The following is a 20,712-nucleotide window of genomic DNA, read 5'->3' as shown; positions in this document are numbered from 1 at the left end:
GCATATATTAAGAAAAAACATACACTCTATGGTTAAAAAAACACTGCAGCGTCTGTGAAGCTGATCCTGAAGACAGAACATAACCATTTATTAATTTTCATCTCAGGTTTTGTCTATAAGATCTTTTTTCTATAAATTGTTCATTTATCATAAAATTTAACCAAGGAGATTAATCACTAGGTCAAAACCAGAGCGAAATAGTCAATGTTGAAAGTTAGTCAAAATCAACAGCTCCACGGAGGTACAGAAATCTGACGGACACTACATCAATTTACAAAGTCTTGTCCCCGTTATTTCGATCATAAATGACAAGGAGTCAAGGCGAGTCACGAATTAAAGCGCGGTCCGGCGGTTTTACCATTGTGAAAGCGTCCGTTCTCCTGGTTTGACGTCAGTGTTGGTTCTATGAAAATAAAATCCTCCATAACGCCGATGGTACATACCAATTAGGAAGGGTACGAGAACACCGGACGAGGTGTTCTCACCTTGGGCGTGTTTGCACTGTCAATTTGTAAAACCCGTGGCGTAAAATCATGCGTGGGTGTATTGCGAATATAGGTGTAATTATACTGGACATATGTCGAGACTGACCGAAGCTTACGTCACATATACCATGTAAATCTACGGAACTGGTCTTACAGACCTTCAAAGACATAAACTAAATCATACAGATACAAGAACTAAACAACGGAGACAGTTAAAGACTTCAAATAGCCAAATGGCCAGAAGCGTCCAGATACAGATTAAAGCCAATGGTGGATCTAAGGGGGGTGTAAAAGGGGAATTACCCCCCTCCGGATCCAAATGAAGATTATATATGTTATATGTAGTATGTCTTAGTTTAGTCTTAATAAAGCGAAGAGGCTAATTTTTCAGGATTATACAAACCTTGATAAACCTTCCGTAAATTGAATCAGTTTCCTTTTAACTGGTCATGCTTTCGCTTTTTTTGTCTCCCGGTTCGATACTTCGATCACTCGATTTGATATCAAGAAACCTGTATGTTGATGCTTTCGGTTTTTCAAAAATCTAGCGCTCTCTAGCGGTCGCATTTTTGATCGCATACCAATGAAATTTGGCAGGATGGTAGGGGATAAGGAGCCACAAGGCCTACTGTACCTCGACCTAAATCTATTGTGCTCCTCTGTTAATTATAACTCACTGCCCAGCTACAGGCTTTTAGGGATGGTTAGGGTTCACTCGAGATCGAGCTAGCAAAGCGTAAGCACATCATGACTGAGACTTCGACTACACCCGCTTCGGCGGCAGCGACTGAGACTCCGAAGAAGGGCAGCAAAGGAGCAGGCAAGAAGAGCCAGAAGGCTGGAGCGGCGAAGAAGGAACCATCTCACCCTCCAACATCTCAGATGGTCGACGAGGCGATCACCAAGTTGCACGAGCGAGGCGGTTCTTCCCTCCAGGCCATCAAGAAGTACGTCGTCGCCAACTTCAAAGTGGGCCCGTCTATGGCGGTCTTCATCAGGAAATACCTGGAGAGCGCCGATGCTTCTGGGCACCTTGTCCAGACCAAGGGCACCGGTGCCAACAGCTCGTTCAAGTTTCCCAGCAAGGACAAAACGGTGAAGAAACCTGCGGCAAAGAAGGGCACCAAAAAAGGCGCTGCTCCCAAAAAGGAAGCCGCGGTGAAGAAGACAGCAACTACACCTAAGAAGTTGCCAAGAAAGCCAAGGCCACGAAAGCAAAGTCTCCGGCTAAGCCCAAGCCGAAAAAGCTTAAAGCTAGCTCAACTAAGCTAAAAAGTCCCCGGCCAAGAAACCCTCCAAGGCCACCGGCAAGAAGAAGCTACAGGCTATTAACCAGCCTCCCCAGCTTTGCCATCGGTTCCTTGATGTAGGATCTTGCTTGTGGTTTTTCTTGTCCTAGTTGCAAGAACGTGCACCTACATAGACCTTCACAGAAACATAAAATGTGTTCTGCGGTCTCCTCCTCTTCCTGCCAGTATCTGCACAGTGTTTGTTCTGTCTGTACTCCTATCCGGTGCCCCGTAAGGTACTACTCTTTACTATTACTACCCAAAGGGACATCTTCCCTGTGGGCTCAGGCAAAGTCCGACCATCAACCCTGGTGCCTGGGGGTAACCAATGATGGAGGCATTATCCCTATTACCTTCCTTACCTTTCATACCCCTTTCCTTTTCTTTCCCTTTCCCCCCTCTGCTTTGGCAGAGGATTCCAGGGTTACTGAACCCGCACCCCTCAGGCAACGGGGTAGTTCGTATGACCTCCCGGGTGGGCGATCAGTCCCACCTTAAAAATAATACTGAACCAAGGGAGTGGAGTATCCAAGCGGCTCCACTAATTGAGGTTGGACTCGTGGTGGTCGTGGTTTGTAAACAAATTGTATCTTAGCTGCAGGGTACCGGCCAACCGGAGCTGGAGTTAGAGTGCCTTCTCTATCTGCTAAAAGGCTGTGCTGGAAACCAAAAAACTGCCTTTTTTAAGGCACATGTATTTTCAGGGCACTTCTAAACATGGCTAGTATTGCACCACCTCGCTGGCCACGGGATGTGACAAGTGTTTTCTTTTGAGAACACTAGGCGTCTGAGAAGTCCCCTTGGGGATCAGTGCGGACGTTAAAGATCCTCATGGGTCTCAACGCCCAAGAGTAAAGATGGGATCATCTGCCCCGTCAGGAGTCCAACCACAATCCTAGTTCAGTTGCGATTGCCTTCCAGTAGTTCTTTTGTAAGTTTTATGGATTGTCCTTCTATGAATTTCTTCGCATGCCTCATACCTTCGGTATTCTTCCACCAGGTTTTGAAATCATTAAGGATCCATTTTAATATGTATCCTAGCCCGCAGTAGGGTTCTGGGCTCATAGAGTTGGCCACGGAGAGCTTTAGTGGGTTCGCCACTAATGGCCACATAAAATACACTTCATTTTACTTATTAAATCCATTAGATTTCGTGGTCCGATTGACGAAATCACGTCTTTCAATTAATTGATCTTTTATGTAAGGTATTGGTTGAGATAAAAAAAAGTCAGTCTCTCGAGCGGGATTCGAACCCACGACCTTCGGCTAAATACGCCGCCGCTCTAACCACTTGACCTATCGTGACTTCGATCCACTCGGACACCAACGCCCCACCTCATCAACCTACCTTACGACTTTTTCCCTCCTTTTTGTCATTTTCCAAATGTGGGTTCGAATCCCGCTCGTGACACTAGCTTTTTAATTTCAACAATACCTTACATAATAAAAAAATATTAATTAATTGAAAGAAGTTATTTGGTCAAAAAGGACCACGAAACATAATGAACTTAAAGTATAATATATTTTTTACATACTGATGTCTATCTGGCATCCAATTTATTTTTAATAACAAGCTGACTAAACTAGGGATGTTAAATTGACGCTCAAATAAGGACACTTCCTCTTTTACCACATAAATAACGTAGATATTAACATTTTGAGATATCTTATTTTTCTCTTTTTGTACGTAATACTTCTATTATTTTTCTAAATTTATATACATATCCCTTTAAAAACTTTATTATTTTGACAGGGATTAGACGGTTTTTAAAGCCACAAAACGAAGAAGAAAGAGGGGGATAGATTAAATTATCAAACTCGCAAGAAAGGCAAAAACAAATTGACCGGCTTAAGGACGCCCACGATGGAGAGAAAATCCGAGTCTGTAAATTTCCGTTGCGACACGAGCTTTTGGCGGTTGGAACGTGATCGAGTTTGGTGAAAAGACGGTGCGACCCCCGCACAAAACGCCCACGGTGGAAGTGATTTCGTTTAACAGGTCATCGCGATTTATCGAAGACCCGAGAGTGAGAAACTGGAGGAGATGGAAAAGTTCGAAACTGGACACGTGAAAAAGTGACAAGCAACAATTTAGACGAAGAGGTGGACCACATGGCTCATTGTTTGTACTGCCTGTGGTAGAAAGAAGATTTAAAAAATAACTAAGAAATATACGAGGAATATCTTATTTCCCGTAAAAATATAGGTGTCAGGTTTATGATAAGACACGGGGTTGGCTGTTTTGCATGAAAAATACGTGAAAGAGTCTGGTTGTAATTTTGAAAGTCTAAACAATGAAATCCAGTAGATTTTTGTTTTTTAGATAAAAATTTGTAAAGGGATTTATAGCGACTCGTTAGACCCAGAGAAAAAATCTTTCTGTAGTTGCATAAAATCTTATAAAACTAGAAAATCTGGCAGATGAAAATTACAAAATACAAATGAAATAAACAAATCAAGTTGATTTTTCATGCTTTACATGAAAATATGTAAAGGGATTTATGGCAACTCTATATACTTTCATACCTGGGGTTAATTGATTTGCAGGGGCAAAATCGTCTTGTAGTTTTGCTCAAAAGATTATGAAACTAGAAAATTTGGTTGATGAAAATTTTAAAAATACCAATCAAATAAATAAATCATGTTGACTTTTCATGTTTGGCATCAAAATATGGAAAGAGATTTACGGCAACTCTTCGGATCTTCCTACCCAGGATTAGTTGATTTACTGTGCTAAAATCTTTATACAGTTGAAAAAAAATCTATAAAACTGAAAAATAAGGCAAATGCAAATTAAAAAATACGTCTTTTCCGTAAAAATGAATTTACGGGGATATTACAGAATTTCCGTCCGAGGGTTGGTAGGTTGGAGAAATGAAAATTTGTAAAAATAAATAAAAATTCGCACCCTTCAAATACAAACTATCACACAGACAATGACAGCAAATGGATTTTTCAAATTATACACCCAAAACTTCAAAAAGGTTCATGGGTATTCTTCAGTAGTTCAGACCCAGGGGTTAATTGTTTTGCAGGGGTGAAATCTTCTTCTAGTTGCATAGAATCTTATAAAACTAGAAAATCATGGTAGATGAACGTGTAAAAAATACCAATCAAATAAATAAATCATGTTGATTTTTCATGTTTTACGTCAAAATATGTTAACGGATTTATGGCGATTCTTCAGAAATTCAGACCCAGGGTTAATTGTTTTGCAGAGGCGAAATCATCTTGTAGTTGCTTAAAAAATTATGAAACTAGAAAATCTGATATATGAAAATCACAAAATAAACAAATCGAGTTGATTTTTCGTGTTTTACATCAAAATATGTAAAGGAATTTATGGCGACTCTTCAGAAGTTCAGACCCAGGGTTAATTGTTTTGCAGGGGCGAAATTTTCTTCTAGTTGCATAGAAACTTATAAAACTAGAAAATCATGGTAGATGAAAGTTTAAAAAATACCAATCAAATAAGTAAACCCTGTTGACTTCTCATGTTTTAGATAAAAATATGTAAATAGATTTATGGCGATTCTTTAGATTTTCAGACCAGGGTTTGTTTATTTGATTTGCAGGGGCACAACCGTCTTATAGTTGCTTTTAAAAGATTATAAAATTAGAAAAACTACCAGGTGAAAATTAAAAATTACCAATCAAATAAACAAATCAAGTAGATCAGTTAATCACTGATCCTAATAATGACAACTATAACATTTTACTTAATGTTTACACGAGGAAGCATGTAAAAGACTATTGTAAATTAATTTCAGAATAACAAATTGATCATAACAAAAATACCACTTCTGCAAGTCGAGCTCTGGCGAGCAATAATAATCAAACCAAGCATGTCAGGCATGTTGTTTACATATTTTTAATCTTGTTTAAATATAAGGATTTAAAGGGAATTGAATAAAAAATATATGATTTATTTTCGAAAAAAATATATTAGCAAAATAAATGGAAACCTCAACCTTTAATTTTAAATAGAAAAATAATAATATGTATGCTTGTTTTTTGCTAATTTTAAAAAGACATCTTTAAAAATAGTTTAATTTTTTTATTCAAACCGCCAAAAATATAAAAAATATGATAGTTATATATTTTATTAATTATTTTTCGTATACAAAAGAATATAAAAAATACCAAACCAAAACTTATTTTTTTCCAAATACATTTTATATAAAAAAAGCGTAATAAATTATATATACATTTAAGCAGTTTTATATACAATATAAATGTACATTATTTATAAATTGGTAACTTGAAAAAGTATATAATTTTTTTTTGTTTTAGCTTTTCTTAGGGTTAATTATCACAAAATTGAAAAATGCACCATTATTGCACATGGATCACTATGAAAAAGAGAGATAGAAGTTAAATAAATGATTAAATATATTTTTTTAATCCTGTTTTAAAATACACATTTGGCTTGAAATTCTCGTGGTCAAACCTGAGATTATTTCATTTTTCATGGAGTCGGGGATACGTGGACATGGGGTTCGCAGTAGGGCTGGGCACCCCAGACTGTCTCTTTTCTGATATCCTTCCTCTCGTAGGTGACTTTGGCTTTGGCGATCTGGATATGGGGTCCGCCCGTCTTCGCTCCGGTCATCTTGGCCGAGACGGCCGTCTTGTGGGAAGTCCTGCACCTGCAGGGGTCGTGTTTGTCAAGATAATGGGCTAGCGTGTCCCACCCGCCACCGACCCTCACCATAACGTGGTTTCTCAGGAGGCGGACGAAGATCAACACCTTGGTATCGCCGATCCTGTACTTCCCTTCGGAGACCCTGATCATCGGGAACTGGGTCGGACACTTGCACATCTGCACCTGTACGCGCACCATGTCGTCGAGGTTTTTGAGGTCGTTGGTGACTATCTGTCCCTGGCCGAGGCCGACTTCCGGTTCCGAGTCCGTACTCATGTCGACCCCTTCGTCGGCCTCCCTAGCTATCTCCTCGTCTATTTCCTTCTCCATGAGAATCAGAGTCGGTGCGGGCATGCCGAATTTGGTACCACACCTGGCGAGTTCGAGCAGGCAGAGTATCACGTTCTTCTCGTTTTTCAGGAGTATCAAATCGTCCGTCTCGAAGAGGAGGCAGTCGATGATCCCTAGAGCGTGCCGACACCAGGCGATGAAGTTGGACACGTTGTCCCTGGCGAAGAAGGTCCCCTGCTTCGCGGAATTGAAGCACTTCACCGAAGGGTATTTCAACACGTTAAACGCCTCTTTCGATTCCGTCTTTCCTTCGTCGCCTTTCCACTTGACGTACCTCTGAGCGTACTCCCTCACAAGATTGGCGTGTCTGCAGAGCAGCACTCCCGTGTCCAGCCTGTCGAAGAAGTTGTCCACTGTCATGTAAAGATCCGGGTACAGGTTGTTGAGCCATTCCGCCAAGTCCTCCTTCATGGCGTAAAGGTATTCCTCGGAGGACTTGAACGGGCGAAAGCCCCTCTGTTCGATCATGACGGCCATTTCGTCTTCCTCACTCGACTGAGCTGTCGGCGGATTTTCTGCCCGGGCCCCTTCCTCGGATCGATCCCCACTTCGGGACCTTGCCCGATCGCTCCCCACGTAGGAACAGGGCTCCATGCGCCGGTCTGACCTTGCACAAGGTCCCCCGCAGCCTTCAGGTCTTAATTCATCGCCGATGAATTAAAGACGGCAAAACGCCACGGCCGATTTACCGGTCATAAAGCCTCTCGACCCTGAGGCTAACAACCAATACCGTTTTGGAAGAAACACGCGGGGAAAAATAATTTAAAATTCTACACCGCCGATTTTTTTTTTGCTCTTAAATCATTCAGCACATCGCGTATATATTATAATACATGCAATATATGGAGAAAACAGACTCAATGTCAAAATCCCCGGTCCAATAACGAGCTACTATGTCCATAAAAAGCATCGCTGTTACGTATTATATTGTAATTATATATTTACATAACCTGAAGTTCATTATAGTGCAAATAAGCCAAGGTAAAATTGGTGATTAGCAACTTAACACCGCTAGGGTGTAAAACTGTCAAAAAAACCAGGAATTATCAATTAAAATATTGCAATTTGACTAAATAAAAACAAGAAAGATGAAAAAATCCTAAAACCACTTTTATATTGTCTGAAGCTAAAGACACATTTCCTGACTCAACTGTGACAATGTAATTAAAAAAAAAAAAACATTTAAATGAATTTAACAGCGCAACCATGTATATTTAATTGTTGAAAGTATTATCAGGTATTTCCAGTCATAACATGTAAAATTTTACCGGAAAAACAATAGAAAAGAAATTTGTTCAAAGAACGTCATCTCAAGTACGTTCAACCCATGTAAAGTGGCCATCCCATGTAAACATAGATAATAAAAGTTATTTTTTGTTCGTATTATTGTTGTACAATTAGGGTTGGGTAGGACTAGGGTTAGATACGGGTTAAGTTAGATTAGGTAGGGTTAAGTTGAGGATCAGTGTTAATATTACGGACGGGTTAAGTAAGGTTTGGGGTAGGATAACGATAGGGTTATTTAAAGTAGAGGTTAGTTTAAGTTAGGGTTAGGGTTAGGGTTATGGGCGGGTTAAGTTTGGTTAAATAAGGTTAAGATTGGGATCAGGGTTAATATTAGGGGCGGGTTAGTAAGGTTAAAAGTAGGATTAGGGATGGTTAGGGATGAGTGGAAGCGTTTTAAGATTATCACCACTTTTGTGAATTTCTAAAAAAAAATCGGTGACATTTGGAAAGATAAATATTTGAGAAAAGAAAATTATTTTTTGTTTTTCCCAAACAAAAATTGGTATTCTGGGGTCTTAGGGGGTGCAAAAACGAATATCAACTTAGTTTCTAGCTTTAAAAAAATGAACCTATTTTGGTAAGTTGCTTGGTTAGAAATTCTTAATTCATTATCCATCTATCTATCTTTATATATNTGTATATATATATATATATATATATATATATACGGTTTTCTGTTAACAAGTTTTGTTGTTCTCTGGCTTCTATAAATACAGGGTGTTCGGCTACTCGTCTTACAAACTTTGCCAGGAGATTCTACTTCAAAATGTAACCAAAAGGTCCAAACTAACTATGGTCCGAATCTCAACTGTTTCGGAGTTATTCCCCTTTTTTCGGATTTTTTTAAGATTTCACTACCTTGCTTCAAATAAATAATGATAACTTTAAAACTGAAAGGTTTTAGAAAAATCCGTTGATATCATTGAAAACTACGTTAATAAGATGTGTTCAATACTAAACTTGTAAATATTGGTGAAATAAGCGGTTTAGTAGCCAGAACGTGAAAAATAATTTTTGTATCAATCCATTATATTTAGTCATCTATTGGCCAAATTTCTTCTTTCAATTAATTAATCCCTTTTATGTAAGGTTTTGGTTGAAATGAAAAAGTTAGTGCCACGAGCGGGATTCGAACCCACGACCTTCGGCTAAATACGCTGTTGCTCTAACCACTTGAGCAATCGTGACTTCGATCGAAGTATTGAGCCGAAAATCGTGGGTTCGAATCCCGCTCGTGATATTAACTTTTTCATTTCAACCAAAACCTTACATAAAAAGTATTAATTATTTTGTTTCAAACTTGAAAAACTATGGTGATTCTAAACTACTATTTCCCAACCTAGAGACTAGCAAATCTCAAAGAACGTTATCCATTTAATATCCTTTTAGTGGTGTAATTACTTTTTCAAAGATGAATAAATTGATGAAGGGGAGGAAAAAACCGTGGTGGACGGATTGGTAAAGTGGAAAGATAAAAAAAATAATAAAACTTTTGGATTTTGGATCTTGGGAATTTTGGATGAATTTATTAAATGTTTTTTAATTAGGTTCGAAACTTTTTTTACTTGTTTACTAACACAGGGCTCGTTTGTGCATTGCGGAGGGTGGAGAGCATTTCCAAAGAAAATTCTTTAAAAAAAGTTTAATAATCTTTCCACCTTACCAATCCGTCAAATACGGTTTTTTTCTTCTCCTTCATCAATTTCTTCATCTTTAAAAAAAGTAATTAAAAAAGCAATTACACCAATAGAAAGGATATTAAATGGAGTATGTTTTCTGAAATTTGCTGGTCTCTCGGTTTGAAATGGTAGTTTAGAATCACAATAGTAATTTTTCAATTTAAAAAAAATTATTTTTCCAAGTTCTGGCTACCAAAACGCTTATTTAGTATTGATCACATCTTATTGAAAATTTAACGTTGTTTTTAATCGTATCAAAGGATTTGTCCTAAACCTTTTAGTTTTGGAGTTATCATTGTTTATTTGAAGCAAGGTCGTGAAATCTTAAAAAATCAGTAAAAGTGAAATAACTCCGAAACTGTTGAGATTCAGATTATAGTTAGTTAGGACTTTTTGGGTCCATTTTGAATGGAGATACTATTGGCAAAGTTTGTAACACGAGTAGCCGACTATCCTGTATATCAAACGTCCATTTGCTTCTCATTATCGTATTTTTTTATTTCTGTTTGCTACCAGATACGATTTTAAAAAAGTTTCATTAAAATCCGGGATCCCACGTCCGTATCCTCTCCTGTCATATGAAGAACACTTTGAAATGATTAAACTATTCTATAATTGTGTGTGATTTTTCCTGTGACGTTTAATTAAAAAATAAAAAGAAAGTCAATATGAGGCGTGGGTATGAGAGCCGACGACGAAGGCAACGAACTATAAATGTTAGTAATTATCTGGATGAGTCGATGTAGTCGTCCTATTGCCACGGCAATTTGTTTAATTTTCACAACTTTCCCTCACGTCGCCTATTTTTCCCCATGGGGTGCTTCGCTCCGTCGCCCTCCGTGTACAAGGACGGAAAAGTGTCCAAGGGGAGAAAACGCTCTTTTCACCGGGTCTTTTCTTTCCTTGAGGGAAATCCGTTAACCGGTTGACCCCGTGATCTGGATAAGGAGAAAAAAAAGATCGATTGAAAACGAGAAAAATTTTCCGTGCCGGGACGCCTCGCGCCTAATGGAAAATCGAAACCGCAACCGGTCGGGCCGTTGTGAAACAAACGGTCCATTATCCGGCTTCCCAGGGGGTTCGTATGAAGCTAATTAGTTGAAAAAGGGAAGAAAAGAAAAACGGATCTTTTGTGGCCGGTGCGGTACTTTGGAACCGTGGGCGTTCAACCCGGGATCGGAATGCCTAAGTTCAATGCCGGCCGGATTACTTAGCGCCGATCCCAATCTTTGCACAATGCCCTCTTTCGCATGGGGAACCGACCAGGGGCCTTAATCATTGTTCTGCACGCCGGCTTATTAAAATGCCATGATCGCCTTGGAAACTTTCCGATCTGACAAGTTGAAAACATTAGATGATAGTCGCGATAGTAGGTTTAATTTTGCAATCAGTCACCTGGACAACCAGGACTGAAAAGTCGACTTTCTCGAACTTAAGGCCAAATCATTACACAAAGTTGAGGACATCTTCGGAGATGATCCTCGAGTCATTAAAAAAGTAAGATACATAGAATATATATCAAAAACCAGGAGGGGACGTGAGGGTTGTAAGCTCGGACAAGACGTCCATTCGTTTTATGACATTGGTTAAAAGTTGTGAAACTCGGCGAGTCATTCTACATATTTGCAAGTTTCAAAAGTGTAATTCTTTAAGAAACATTGTGACATTCAATAGATTTGAGCATATGGGACGTCAGGGTTATAAGTAGGGTAAGGCGAGATTCAGTTTTTCCTTCAGTTTTTATCATTCCTTACAAGGTATGAAACTCAACCTGTCCTAATTTTTACATACTTGCCGTCTTTAGTGCATTTCTTGAGATATTGAACAGTAGAAAGGATATGACTAAAGTTAGATGATAGGTACATTATCAGGGTTATAAGCAGGGTGAGACAAGTCGTCCCTTTGTTTTATGGCATTGGTTAAAAGGTATGAAACTCGGCGACTCATAATTCTACATATTTGCAAGTTTCAAAAGTGTAATTCTTTAAGAAACATTGTGACATTCAATAGATTTGAGCATATGGGACGTCAGGGTTATAAGTAGGGTAAGGCGAGATTCAGTTTTTCCTTCAGTTTTTATCATTCCTTACAAGGTATGAAACTCAACCTGTCCTAATTTTTACATACTTGCCGTCTTTAGTGCATTTCTTGAGATATTGAACAGTAGAAAGGATATGACTAAAGTTAGATGATAGGTACATCATCAGGGTTATAAGCAGGGTGGGACAAGACGTTGATTTCTTCAGTGTAAGTCATTGATCACATATTATGAAATCTTCGTGTTTGCTATTTTAACAATGCTTTCTTAAAAAAAAAAAATTGCGACGTCAGGGTATAAGCAGGGGGAGGCAACGGTTCTTCAGCTTATATTATTGGTTTCAAGATATGTTATTCCTCGAGTTCTAATTTTACATTATTTTGAAAAGATCTATTAAAAGGATATAAGCGTAGGTGGTTCAGGGATATAAGGAAGCTGAGGCAAAACCCTGATTCCTTCAGTGTAAGTCATTGGTCACAAGGTATAAAATTGTTCGAGTCCGAATTTAACATGTTTAATGTTTTAATAGTACATTTCTTTGGAAAAAAAAACTTGTGCAATTGAAACGACAGACATTTGAATTGGAATTGACCAAAATCGGATGACTGGAGTCAGAGTTATAAGCAGGCTGAGGCAAGACGTTGATTCCTTGAAAGAACTTAGTCAAAACTCGTACTAGTCTAGGCGAATGTTCCAGCTTATTACATCGTATATAATAAATATGTAGATGGTGTCGCGGATCTGGTAAAGACATGCGCTAATTTAAAAAATATAACATCATAGTATTGATTTTTTTTTAATTCCACGAAGGATTCCTTGAGATAAGAAGGCCTTACGAATACTAAATTTAGTCCTATAAATTTTTTCTATGTTTTCTCAGAGGAACATATGCTCCTCATGGGCAGGACTACGGTGTGAGACAGAAATAAAAACCCTCTTCTTCGATATTTTTATCGTTTCAAAATGACGAAATGAACGAGAGTGGGTGGATCTCAAGGACCTCTTGTTATAAGGTCAAAGACTCCCGGGACGTTCTTTCCGGGGCAGAAGATAAATAGCTTCCACCTTTGCTCCTCTGCGTGTATCAACCGAACTGATTATTTTCTGTTTCACCTTCGTTTTTCTCTAGTTGGGCCTCGACCTCACCTCATCGACGTCGTCGAGCACCTTCAAGAAGGAGTCGCGGTTCGAAAGCATCTCCCATGTCTTCTCCATGTCTGCTTTTTTCGAGCAGGTGCCTTTGCACCGTCCTGTTTTCATCTCGGCCAAAGATTTCACTTTTCCAGCAGCCAGGCTGGTAATATCAGCTAAAACAAGCAACTTTTTTTAGACAAATGAGGTGGTAAGTTATTTAGCACAATCCACAAACTTTATGCTAAATTCTTTTATAATAAAAACATAGATAAAATTCAAATTTCGTGAAAATATTTGACGGATAAAAGTCTGTTTCTAAAGAAAGAAATTCACTGTTTTAACAGTTTCGCACATAAAAAATATTAACTATCGTAAAAAACAAAGTATAATTAATAGTAATTTTACCAATTGTTGATAAACGCCTGTTTATTTGTAGCACGGCTTTTGTTATGAATCTAGCCCCAACACCGTAACACTACCTAACCTGCCCCAAACCATAACCCTTACACTAGCTAACTTAACCTAACTCTCCAAAACCTAACCTAACCTGTTCCTAACCATAACCCTTACACTAGCTAACTTAACCTAACTCTCTAAAACCTAACCAAACCTGTCCCTAGCCATAACCCTTACACTAGCTAAATTAACCTAACTCTCCCAAACCTAACCTAACCTGCCCCTAACCATAACCCTTACACTAGCTAACTTAACCTAACTCTCTCAAACCTAACCTAACCTGTCCCTAACCATAACCCTTACACTAGCTAGCTTAACCTAACTCTCCCAAACCTAACCTAACCTGTCCTTAACCATAACCCTCACCCAACCAAATGAATTTGTGCAACTTGCTTTTTATTTCGCTCGTTCTTCATCGTTTCCCAGACTTCTATCCATTCGCGGATTAACTTTAGACAATGGAGGGATAGCAGTTTCAACCTCTCTGTGACATCGCTTTGTACAAAAGCGCCGACTGTTATGACCTCTGGGACGGTGTAAAATGAAGAAAATGGATAGGTAATTAAAAATTATTTTAAAAAAGGCAAGAACGCTCAGATAACGAGGCTAATGATTTTCGACCTAGTATCACCAAGAAAAAATTGCATTAAAATTGTTGATCCCATTCCCATAGCCGCCCCTGAGTTTGGACATTATCTGTGGAATTCCTTTGAGTTCTGATCATCATCACCTTGACCGTAACCTAAGCTAACCTGACCTTAACCATAACCTTTACCCTATCTAATCTAACTTAACCTAATCTAATCCAAACGATGGCACTCCAGTTGTCAATTAAATCGAATTGTACTTGCTTTTCATGGGCTACGTACCGGGAGAAGGAATGGCAGTTTTGACTTCCCTGTGGCACAGTTATGTACAAAAGCGCCGACTGTTATGACCTACTCTGGGAAGGCGTGGATGGCTTTACCTATCGTATACGTCCCTCTCCGACAGTATGATCCTTGGGTGAACGTCTCCAAAAAGATTTTCCGAGGTGATTTTTTTTCTTGAATTTTTCAAACTCTAGACTGCCAGCCGAAAGCGAAACCGGATCTCGAGCAGCCTCAGTGGGGCGAGAGATTTTATCAGGGAGATCATACGAGGCTCATTTCAGCCTTTAAATTACAGGGTCTTTCTAATATCCTTTAAAGGCTGCTGGGGCGTGCATTCGTGAAAGAGCATCGCGGAAAATCATATGAATCGTAGAGAGAAAAAAAAATCAAATTCAGCTATGACACAGATTTATACATTTGATATGTCAAAAAAGATCATTACTTCATTTAGCATTTCCTTGCACTTTCTTCTTCTTGTTTATACATTTTTTATCTTTTTCTACCGGTTAATTAACAAACGTGAAAATTCTCCTGTGTATTAACAAAATCGCCTTAATCGCCTGACTATTGGCGAGATTACACCGAGAAAACAGCGTGGATCATGTCGAGCCTTGTTTGGTCTGAGAACAGCCCAATTCGCGATTCCATAGTCCGTGACCGCCGCTTTCCGATGGGGAAAGGCAGGTTGATCGCAGCCATAGCGAGAATAGGCGGACCAGTTGACAGGGGGCAATATTTAATTAATTTCTAATTAATTCTCTCAAATTAAAATACACACAAAAACCCACCTTTCTAATTAAAAATGTTTTAATACCTGAACTGTAATAATCTTAAGGAAAATTCACGAGACTTCACGGACTCACAAAATATGCACAAACTTTATTCTGAAATAAAATATTTAAAAAAGTACCTACAACTGTGGTTCAGCTTAAAGTCGCAAATTAAATTGCATTAATGCCCTAATTTTAAGTTTAAACTAGGGAAAAATATGGCGGGAACTTGTTGGACAAATTCAGAACAGCATCTAACTCACCAAGATTCGCAAGATCATATTTGTAACGTTCATCCGAATAGTAAGAAAGATTATTAACAAACAAATGAGCAAGGCAAAAAAGACGAAAAGTTAAGAGATAACCTTCCAATAAGGGCTGAAATAAGATATTGTGTAGTTTGAACCTAACTTAACCTAGCATGTACCTAACCATAACCGTAAACTGCACAATGACTCATCCGAGCGCTTTTTGAAGGTTATCTCTCAACAATTAATTAATTTTTAAGTAAGGTATTGGTTGAGGTAAAAAAGTCAGTGTCACGAGCGGGATTCGAACCCACGACCTTCAGCTAAATACGCCGCTGCTCTACCACTTGAGACTTCGATCCACTCGGATACCAACTTCCCATCTCAACCCCACCTTTTGAATTTTCCCTCCTTTTTTCCATTTTTCAAAATTCTCTGGAAACCCTTTGAGTTCTTACCATCAACGCCGTAACCTAACTTAACCTGCCCATAGCCATAACCTTTACCCTACCTAATTTAACGTAACCTAACCTAACGAAGCCCTCTGTAACGCAAAAATGTGTAGACAAAAAATTGTGTATCCAGCCAAAAATATATCCATATTAAAACCTGTTTAGGTTGAAATTTTCAATGTTGTAATTTTTCGAAGGCTGATTTGGCCAGCTAGTGATTTTCAATGTAAAACATGAAATTTACTTAACATTAACCTTACCCTAACTCTACCTAACCTAACCTACCCTGTTCCTAACCATAACCTTTACCCTACCTAACCAAACCGTAAACCTACACTAAAAAATTAATTGAAAATTATTTTAAAAAAGGCTAGAACGCTCGTACAGATGCTAATATATTTCGATCTAGTACCACCAAGAAAAATTTCATTAAATAGTTTTTTGTTAAAATTGTTTATCCCAGTCTCCTCTATTCGGATAGGACATTACCCCTTGATCGTAACTTAGCCTAGCCTGTCCCTAACCATAGAATTTATCCTATCATACCTAGCCTAATCTAACCTGTCCCTAACCTTAACCCTAAATCTACCTAACCTCATTACCCTCCTAACCTAACCTAAACTAATCTGTCCCTAATCCTAAAACAAAATTGATGACGCCAAAATGTTCCAGCACAAAACATATCCATTAAAACCAGAGGGATAACTTCTATATTGACACATTGGTATTGAAAATATAAACATATTAAAATTATTTACCAACTGGAAATATCTGGTGTATTCTATTGATAAATTGAATGTGTAATTAGTGAAAAGTTGTGTATTTTTTTTTATTCTTTTGTGTTCAAATAGTTGAAACATGAATAATTTTAAATCTCAAGAAGATATCGATTTGATTTTTTTAAATGTATGAGTCTTAGTTATAAAATTGTGCTTGATTTCGATTATACAAACACATGAAGCAATCTTTATGCTTATTTTAATGTAATTTTTAGTATTTTTTACTTTAAAAAAAAGGAAATGTATGAAAATTTGTAATCTTTTTGGTCTAACAGAAGGACACGTTTATTTTTGCTCTTTGTTTTCTTTTGTCAGGTGGAAACTGGAAAACCATTTTGCAATTACCAAGCCGACCATTTCCATATGATAGTGTATGATTCTGCGTACATTTCACATTGGTCAGGTTTGATCTTTTTGTTGGATGTGCGGGCAAATAAAAGAAGCCGGATCCAATAGCTGATTGGATTAGTATAAGCCTTTATTCAAGTGAAGGCGATTAATAAAGGGAAAAAGAGAGAGGGAGAGAAAAAAAATGCTTACGACCAGATCCACTCGTTTATTGCTTTCTCACGCACTTCTTAAACCTCCTTTTAAAAAGAAAACAGCTTGCTCACGACCGCGAATGGTACACGCTGTCCAATAAGAAAAAGAAAATAACCAGGAGTTTTATTAGGGCAGTAAAAACCCCAGAGCAAAATATCTGTCCAAAAGTCCATGGCGTTCATCAAGTATAATCTGATTTAGGACTGTAAAAAAAGGTTTAAGAGGATAAAAGGAGGATGAAATTCTCTGGATATTGGACGGTTTGGTGGAACCAAACAGCTCCACTCCTTATATCGAAAATAGCAGTAATGGCCTGTACAGAGTTGAGTTTTGACGATTTTCCCTGTCTCAGTTCTAAGATAACAGGTTTTTGAAGCTATCTTTCCATGAGATAAAATGGTACACATAAAAATTCAAAAAAGACGTTAAGACTGAAGTCTTAATGGGAAGTTTTATTCTGATTGGATAAGAAATATTTTTATTAGTGTTCTATTTCCTTTGATTGCTTACCATTTTCAGAGCAAGGATGCAAATATGTGTTTATCACCGATGCGATTTAACGTTCACAGTCGGCCAGATGCAGCTACCATTTCGAAAGAGGTTTTCCCAATCTTCTTGACCAACGTCCAGGAAAGGGGGGAAAATGGAGCGTGAATTTGGCTCATTTTCTATCCAATATCGAGTCCTCGGTATCGTTTTCCTTTTTGGCACGTTCGAACGGCGTTACCCCGGGCGTTATGGGCGCGATCGTGAATCATTAATTTTTGAAATCGTGAGGCCCGCTCACGGGTTAATATTTACAATATAAATAACGCCGAAGCGGTGAAAGCTTTCGGAATCGGCAAAATTAGCCCTGGGGGGTCAAAAGGCGATGTTTAAACGTGAAAGTCTCTCTCTAAAAACATGGGCTTGTTTCCTACTTAGAAACTGCTCCTCGGTCCGTTGAAATTGACGATTTTATGGGTAGTCAGAACTTAGGGGAAAACACTGGAACTGTGAAAATTGGAGCTTCAAAGAATACTCATCATTTTATGATCAATTTGGCTTATTTTCGCCGGCTAATAGGGTTAGGGTTAGACTCGAGTNAAAAAATCCAGAAATCAACGCCATTTAAAATTAACCGAGAAAGAATGGAAACTTTATTGTTATAGTTTTAATCCTGTTAGACGAAAGCAGGTGCTTTCATGGTTTCTCAAATTTGGCCGCATGGTTCCCAAAAGCTGTTTTACATTGAAAATCATCCTTGGTTACGCCAGTCCCAGGAATATTGAACCAATCAGCCTTCGAAATAGTTCAACAATGAAAATTTCCACTAGACAGGACATGGATATGTTTTCTGATTGGAATTTTTTGTGATTATTTCATCGATTTCAAGTTACCATGGTGGAGTGCTCAAGTTACGTTAGGTTAGGAGGTTAAGGTAAGGATCGAGTAAGGTTAGGGACGTTAGGTTGGATTATGGTTAGAATAAATATGAATGGTTAAAATATAATTAAGATTTTAATAATAAGATAAACTAAGATTTTAATCTTCATGCCAACGTGCAAAATTCTTTTTCAAAAATCTGTGCTGATCATAAAAAAAGGTATTTGCCTTGAAGGAAGTTGTTACGAAAGTCAGAAATCTACGCCATACAAAATCAAGCCATCTATTTTATGAGAAAGAATGGAAACGTTAATGCTGTGTGTTTTTTAGCGGCCGGTGGTTCAATAAGTGGTTTTTCTTATCCCCTCTAAAAAATCTCGTTATACGTAGGCATGTCTTCATGGTTTCTCGAAATTTGTCCAGATGGATCTTAATTGCAAAGATGTTATACATTGGCTGCATGTCGGCAGCAAAACACTAGCTAAACCCATTTATATGGAAAAAGTTCAACATAGACAGGTTTTAACAATGGATATTTTTTGGATTCGATATACGATTTTTTGCCTGAACATTTTCGTGTAGCCGGGGAGTAGGCATCGGTTGGGTTAGGTTATGTATGGGTTAGGGTTAAGAACGGGTTAGGTTAGGTTAGGTTAGGAATGCAAATGTCATCCTTAATTCAACGTTTTTCCCTGAAGCTTCATAGTGAGAGCGAATGGACAAATGGGCCTGCTTATAACCCTGACACCATGCCACCCGACTAATATTTAGGTTGGCACTGGCAGAAATAGTAGGCGTAGTAAGTCTTGCCCTGCTTATAACCCTGACGTCATTTTTTATTGTTCTAGTCAACCTTACTGTAATTTATACTATATGAAGTTAGAATATGTATACCTTGAAAATTTAGTTTGATCCATGTTGAATTGTATTGCTTATGACTGCAATTAGCAGTTTCGCTTTATATTTCTAAAATAAAACAATATTTTCAATAAAAGAATAAAACAGGGGCTGTAAACCTTGAGGCGGCGAGAAGTCCAGCCAGTACATAAAATTTCCCCCTTCCAATCCGGACAATTTCGTCCGTCTGGCACCGTCCGGATCGATCTCGTCGTCTGGGAAGCGTTATTGCCGGTGACTGGCGTGTTGTTTTTTTGTTTTTTTTTACGGCCGAGAAACTCAAGGTTTCGATCCGGTCATATCGGAGAGGAGACACGGTCCGAGTCGAGTAATCGCTTTGGAGAAAATGGGTTGAAACAGTTTAAAAAAAAGAAGAAAAACAAAGCGGCCAAATTGGAATTTCATGCCCTTCAAAATTTCACGCACCGGGTCAAAACTCGGTAGCAGATTGCTTCTTGAGTTAGCAGTTTTCCTTAAGAAGACCCAACAACAGAAGTAATCCAATCTTCCTTCACAACAGGGCACAAGGACGCCATAAAATTAAAATGTACCTAGATACAATAAACTTTTTTATTACCATTGCGTAATTCTCCCCGAGATAGTTGATGATGGCGGGGGGATCACAGAAGGCAGAATTGTTAGCTTTGATCGCCGGTACTTCGCCTCTTTGACTGACCTCGAGAAACGAGTCCTGGTACTTCCCATTTGTTGATGTTGACATGTCTTGAAATCTAGCTTCTTCCCATTAAGAACCATCAAAACCTGAACAAAAAAAATCAATAAAAATCTCTTATAAAAAATTAATTAAATTTCTTTGATTTTATAAGTCCATACTCAGCCTCATATTTTCTTGAGCTTATTACTCCTTTCATGTGGTTTACATGAACCAGAAATGGACGGAATTAAAGCGGAGGAGAGTATTGAATATTCTTAAAATGTTAAGCACGGCTTCAAAAATCACGTTATTAATGTCAGATAAACTGACCTTTACAAATATAGGCTATATTTTAATTTCCTTTTCATAAACAAAGCACTAACAACTTTGTACGTGCTCTTCATTTTTCTCACAGTATATGGACAATTTGTGACAGAAGTGAACTCATTAGCGTGGTTCCCTTGATCCCATGGGGTCTGTTCTTTTTCTTTTCAGTCCTGGAAAACAGTTAGAAGAACGGCCTCGTTAAAAGCATGTGAATCGTTGAATTATTAACCTTGGCAGTGTGACCGGATGGATCTGAATTGCAAAGCTGTTTTACATTGAAAATCACCCTTGATTATGCCAGTCACAGAACACTAGGCTGTACACATGAGCGTTTGAAAAAATTCAGCATTGAAAATTTCCTCCTAGACTGGTTTTAGCATGGATATGTTTTTGGGCTGAAAACAATTTTTTTTACATGACCATTTTCACATAACCAGGTT

At 38.2% G+C, this 20,712-nt stretch overlaps 2 protein-coding genes across 6 annotated transcripts in view; both read right to left on the bottom strand.

Annotated features, from left to right (window-relative positions):
• Window positions 1-20,047, bottom strand: part of LOC112128226 — a 59,124-nt gene extending 39,077 nt beyond the window's left edge. For 2 of the 5 annotated variants that reach the window (XM_024230092.1, XM_024230090.1), the window contains exons 1-2: window positions 19,410-19,557; window positions 12,921-13,081 (exon numbers count right to left, since the gene is read on the bottom strand). In XM_024230092.1, the coding sequence (XP_024085860.1) occupies window positions 12,921-13,081; window positions 19,410-19,440 (192 nt within the window). In that variant the 5' untranslated portion in view covers window positions 19,441-19,557. Of the gene's footprint in view, window positions 1-12,920; window positions 13,082-17,538; window positions 17,893-19,409; window positions 19,558-19,867 lie in introns of those variants that run through there. The other 3 variants (XM_024230093.1, XM_024230095.1, XM_024230091.1) reach the window with 3 other exon arrangements.
• Window positions 6,034-7,534, bottom strand: LOC106665969 (GAS2-like protein pickled eggs). The gene has a single exon (XM_014392803.2). The coding sequence runs from the start codon at window positions 7,362-7,364 to the stop codon at window positions 6,243-6,245; it is 1,122 nt and encodes a 373-aa protein (XP_014248289.1). The 5' UTR covers window positions 7,365-7,534; the 3' UTR covers window positions 6,034-6,242.
• Window positions 20,048-20,712: the final 665 nt, after the last annotated feature.

Source organism: Cimex lectularius, unplaced genomic scaffold (genome assembly GCF_000648675.2).
Source record: "Cimex lectularius strain Harlan isolate CLEC.00 unplaced genomic scaffold, Clec_2.1 scaffold322, whole genome shotgun sequence".
In the NCBI taxonomy this organism is placed as follows: Eukaryota; Metazoa; Arthropoda; class Insecta; order Hemiptera; family Cimicidae; genus Cimex; species Cimex lectularius.
Note: the sequence above shows the minus strand (reverse complement) of the source record. Positions and strands in the feature narration are given on the sequence as shown.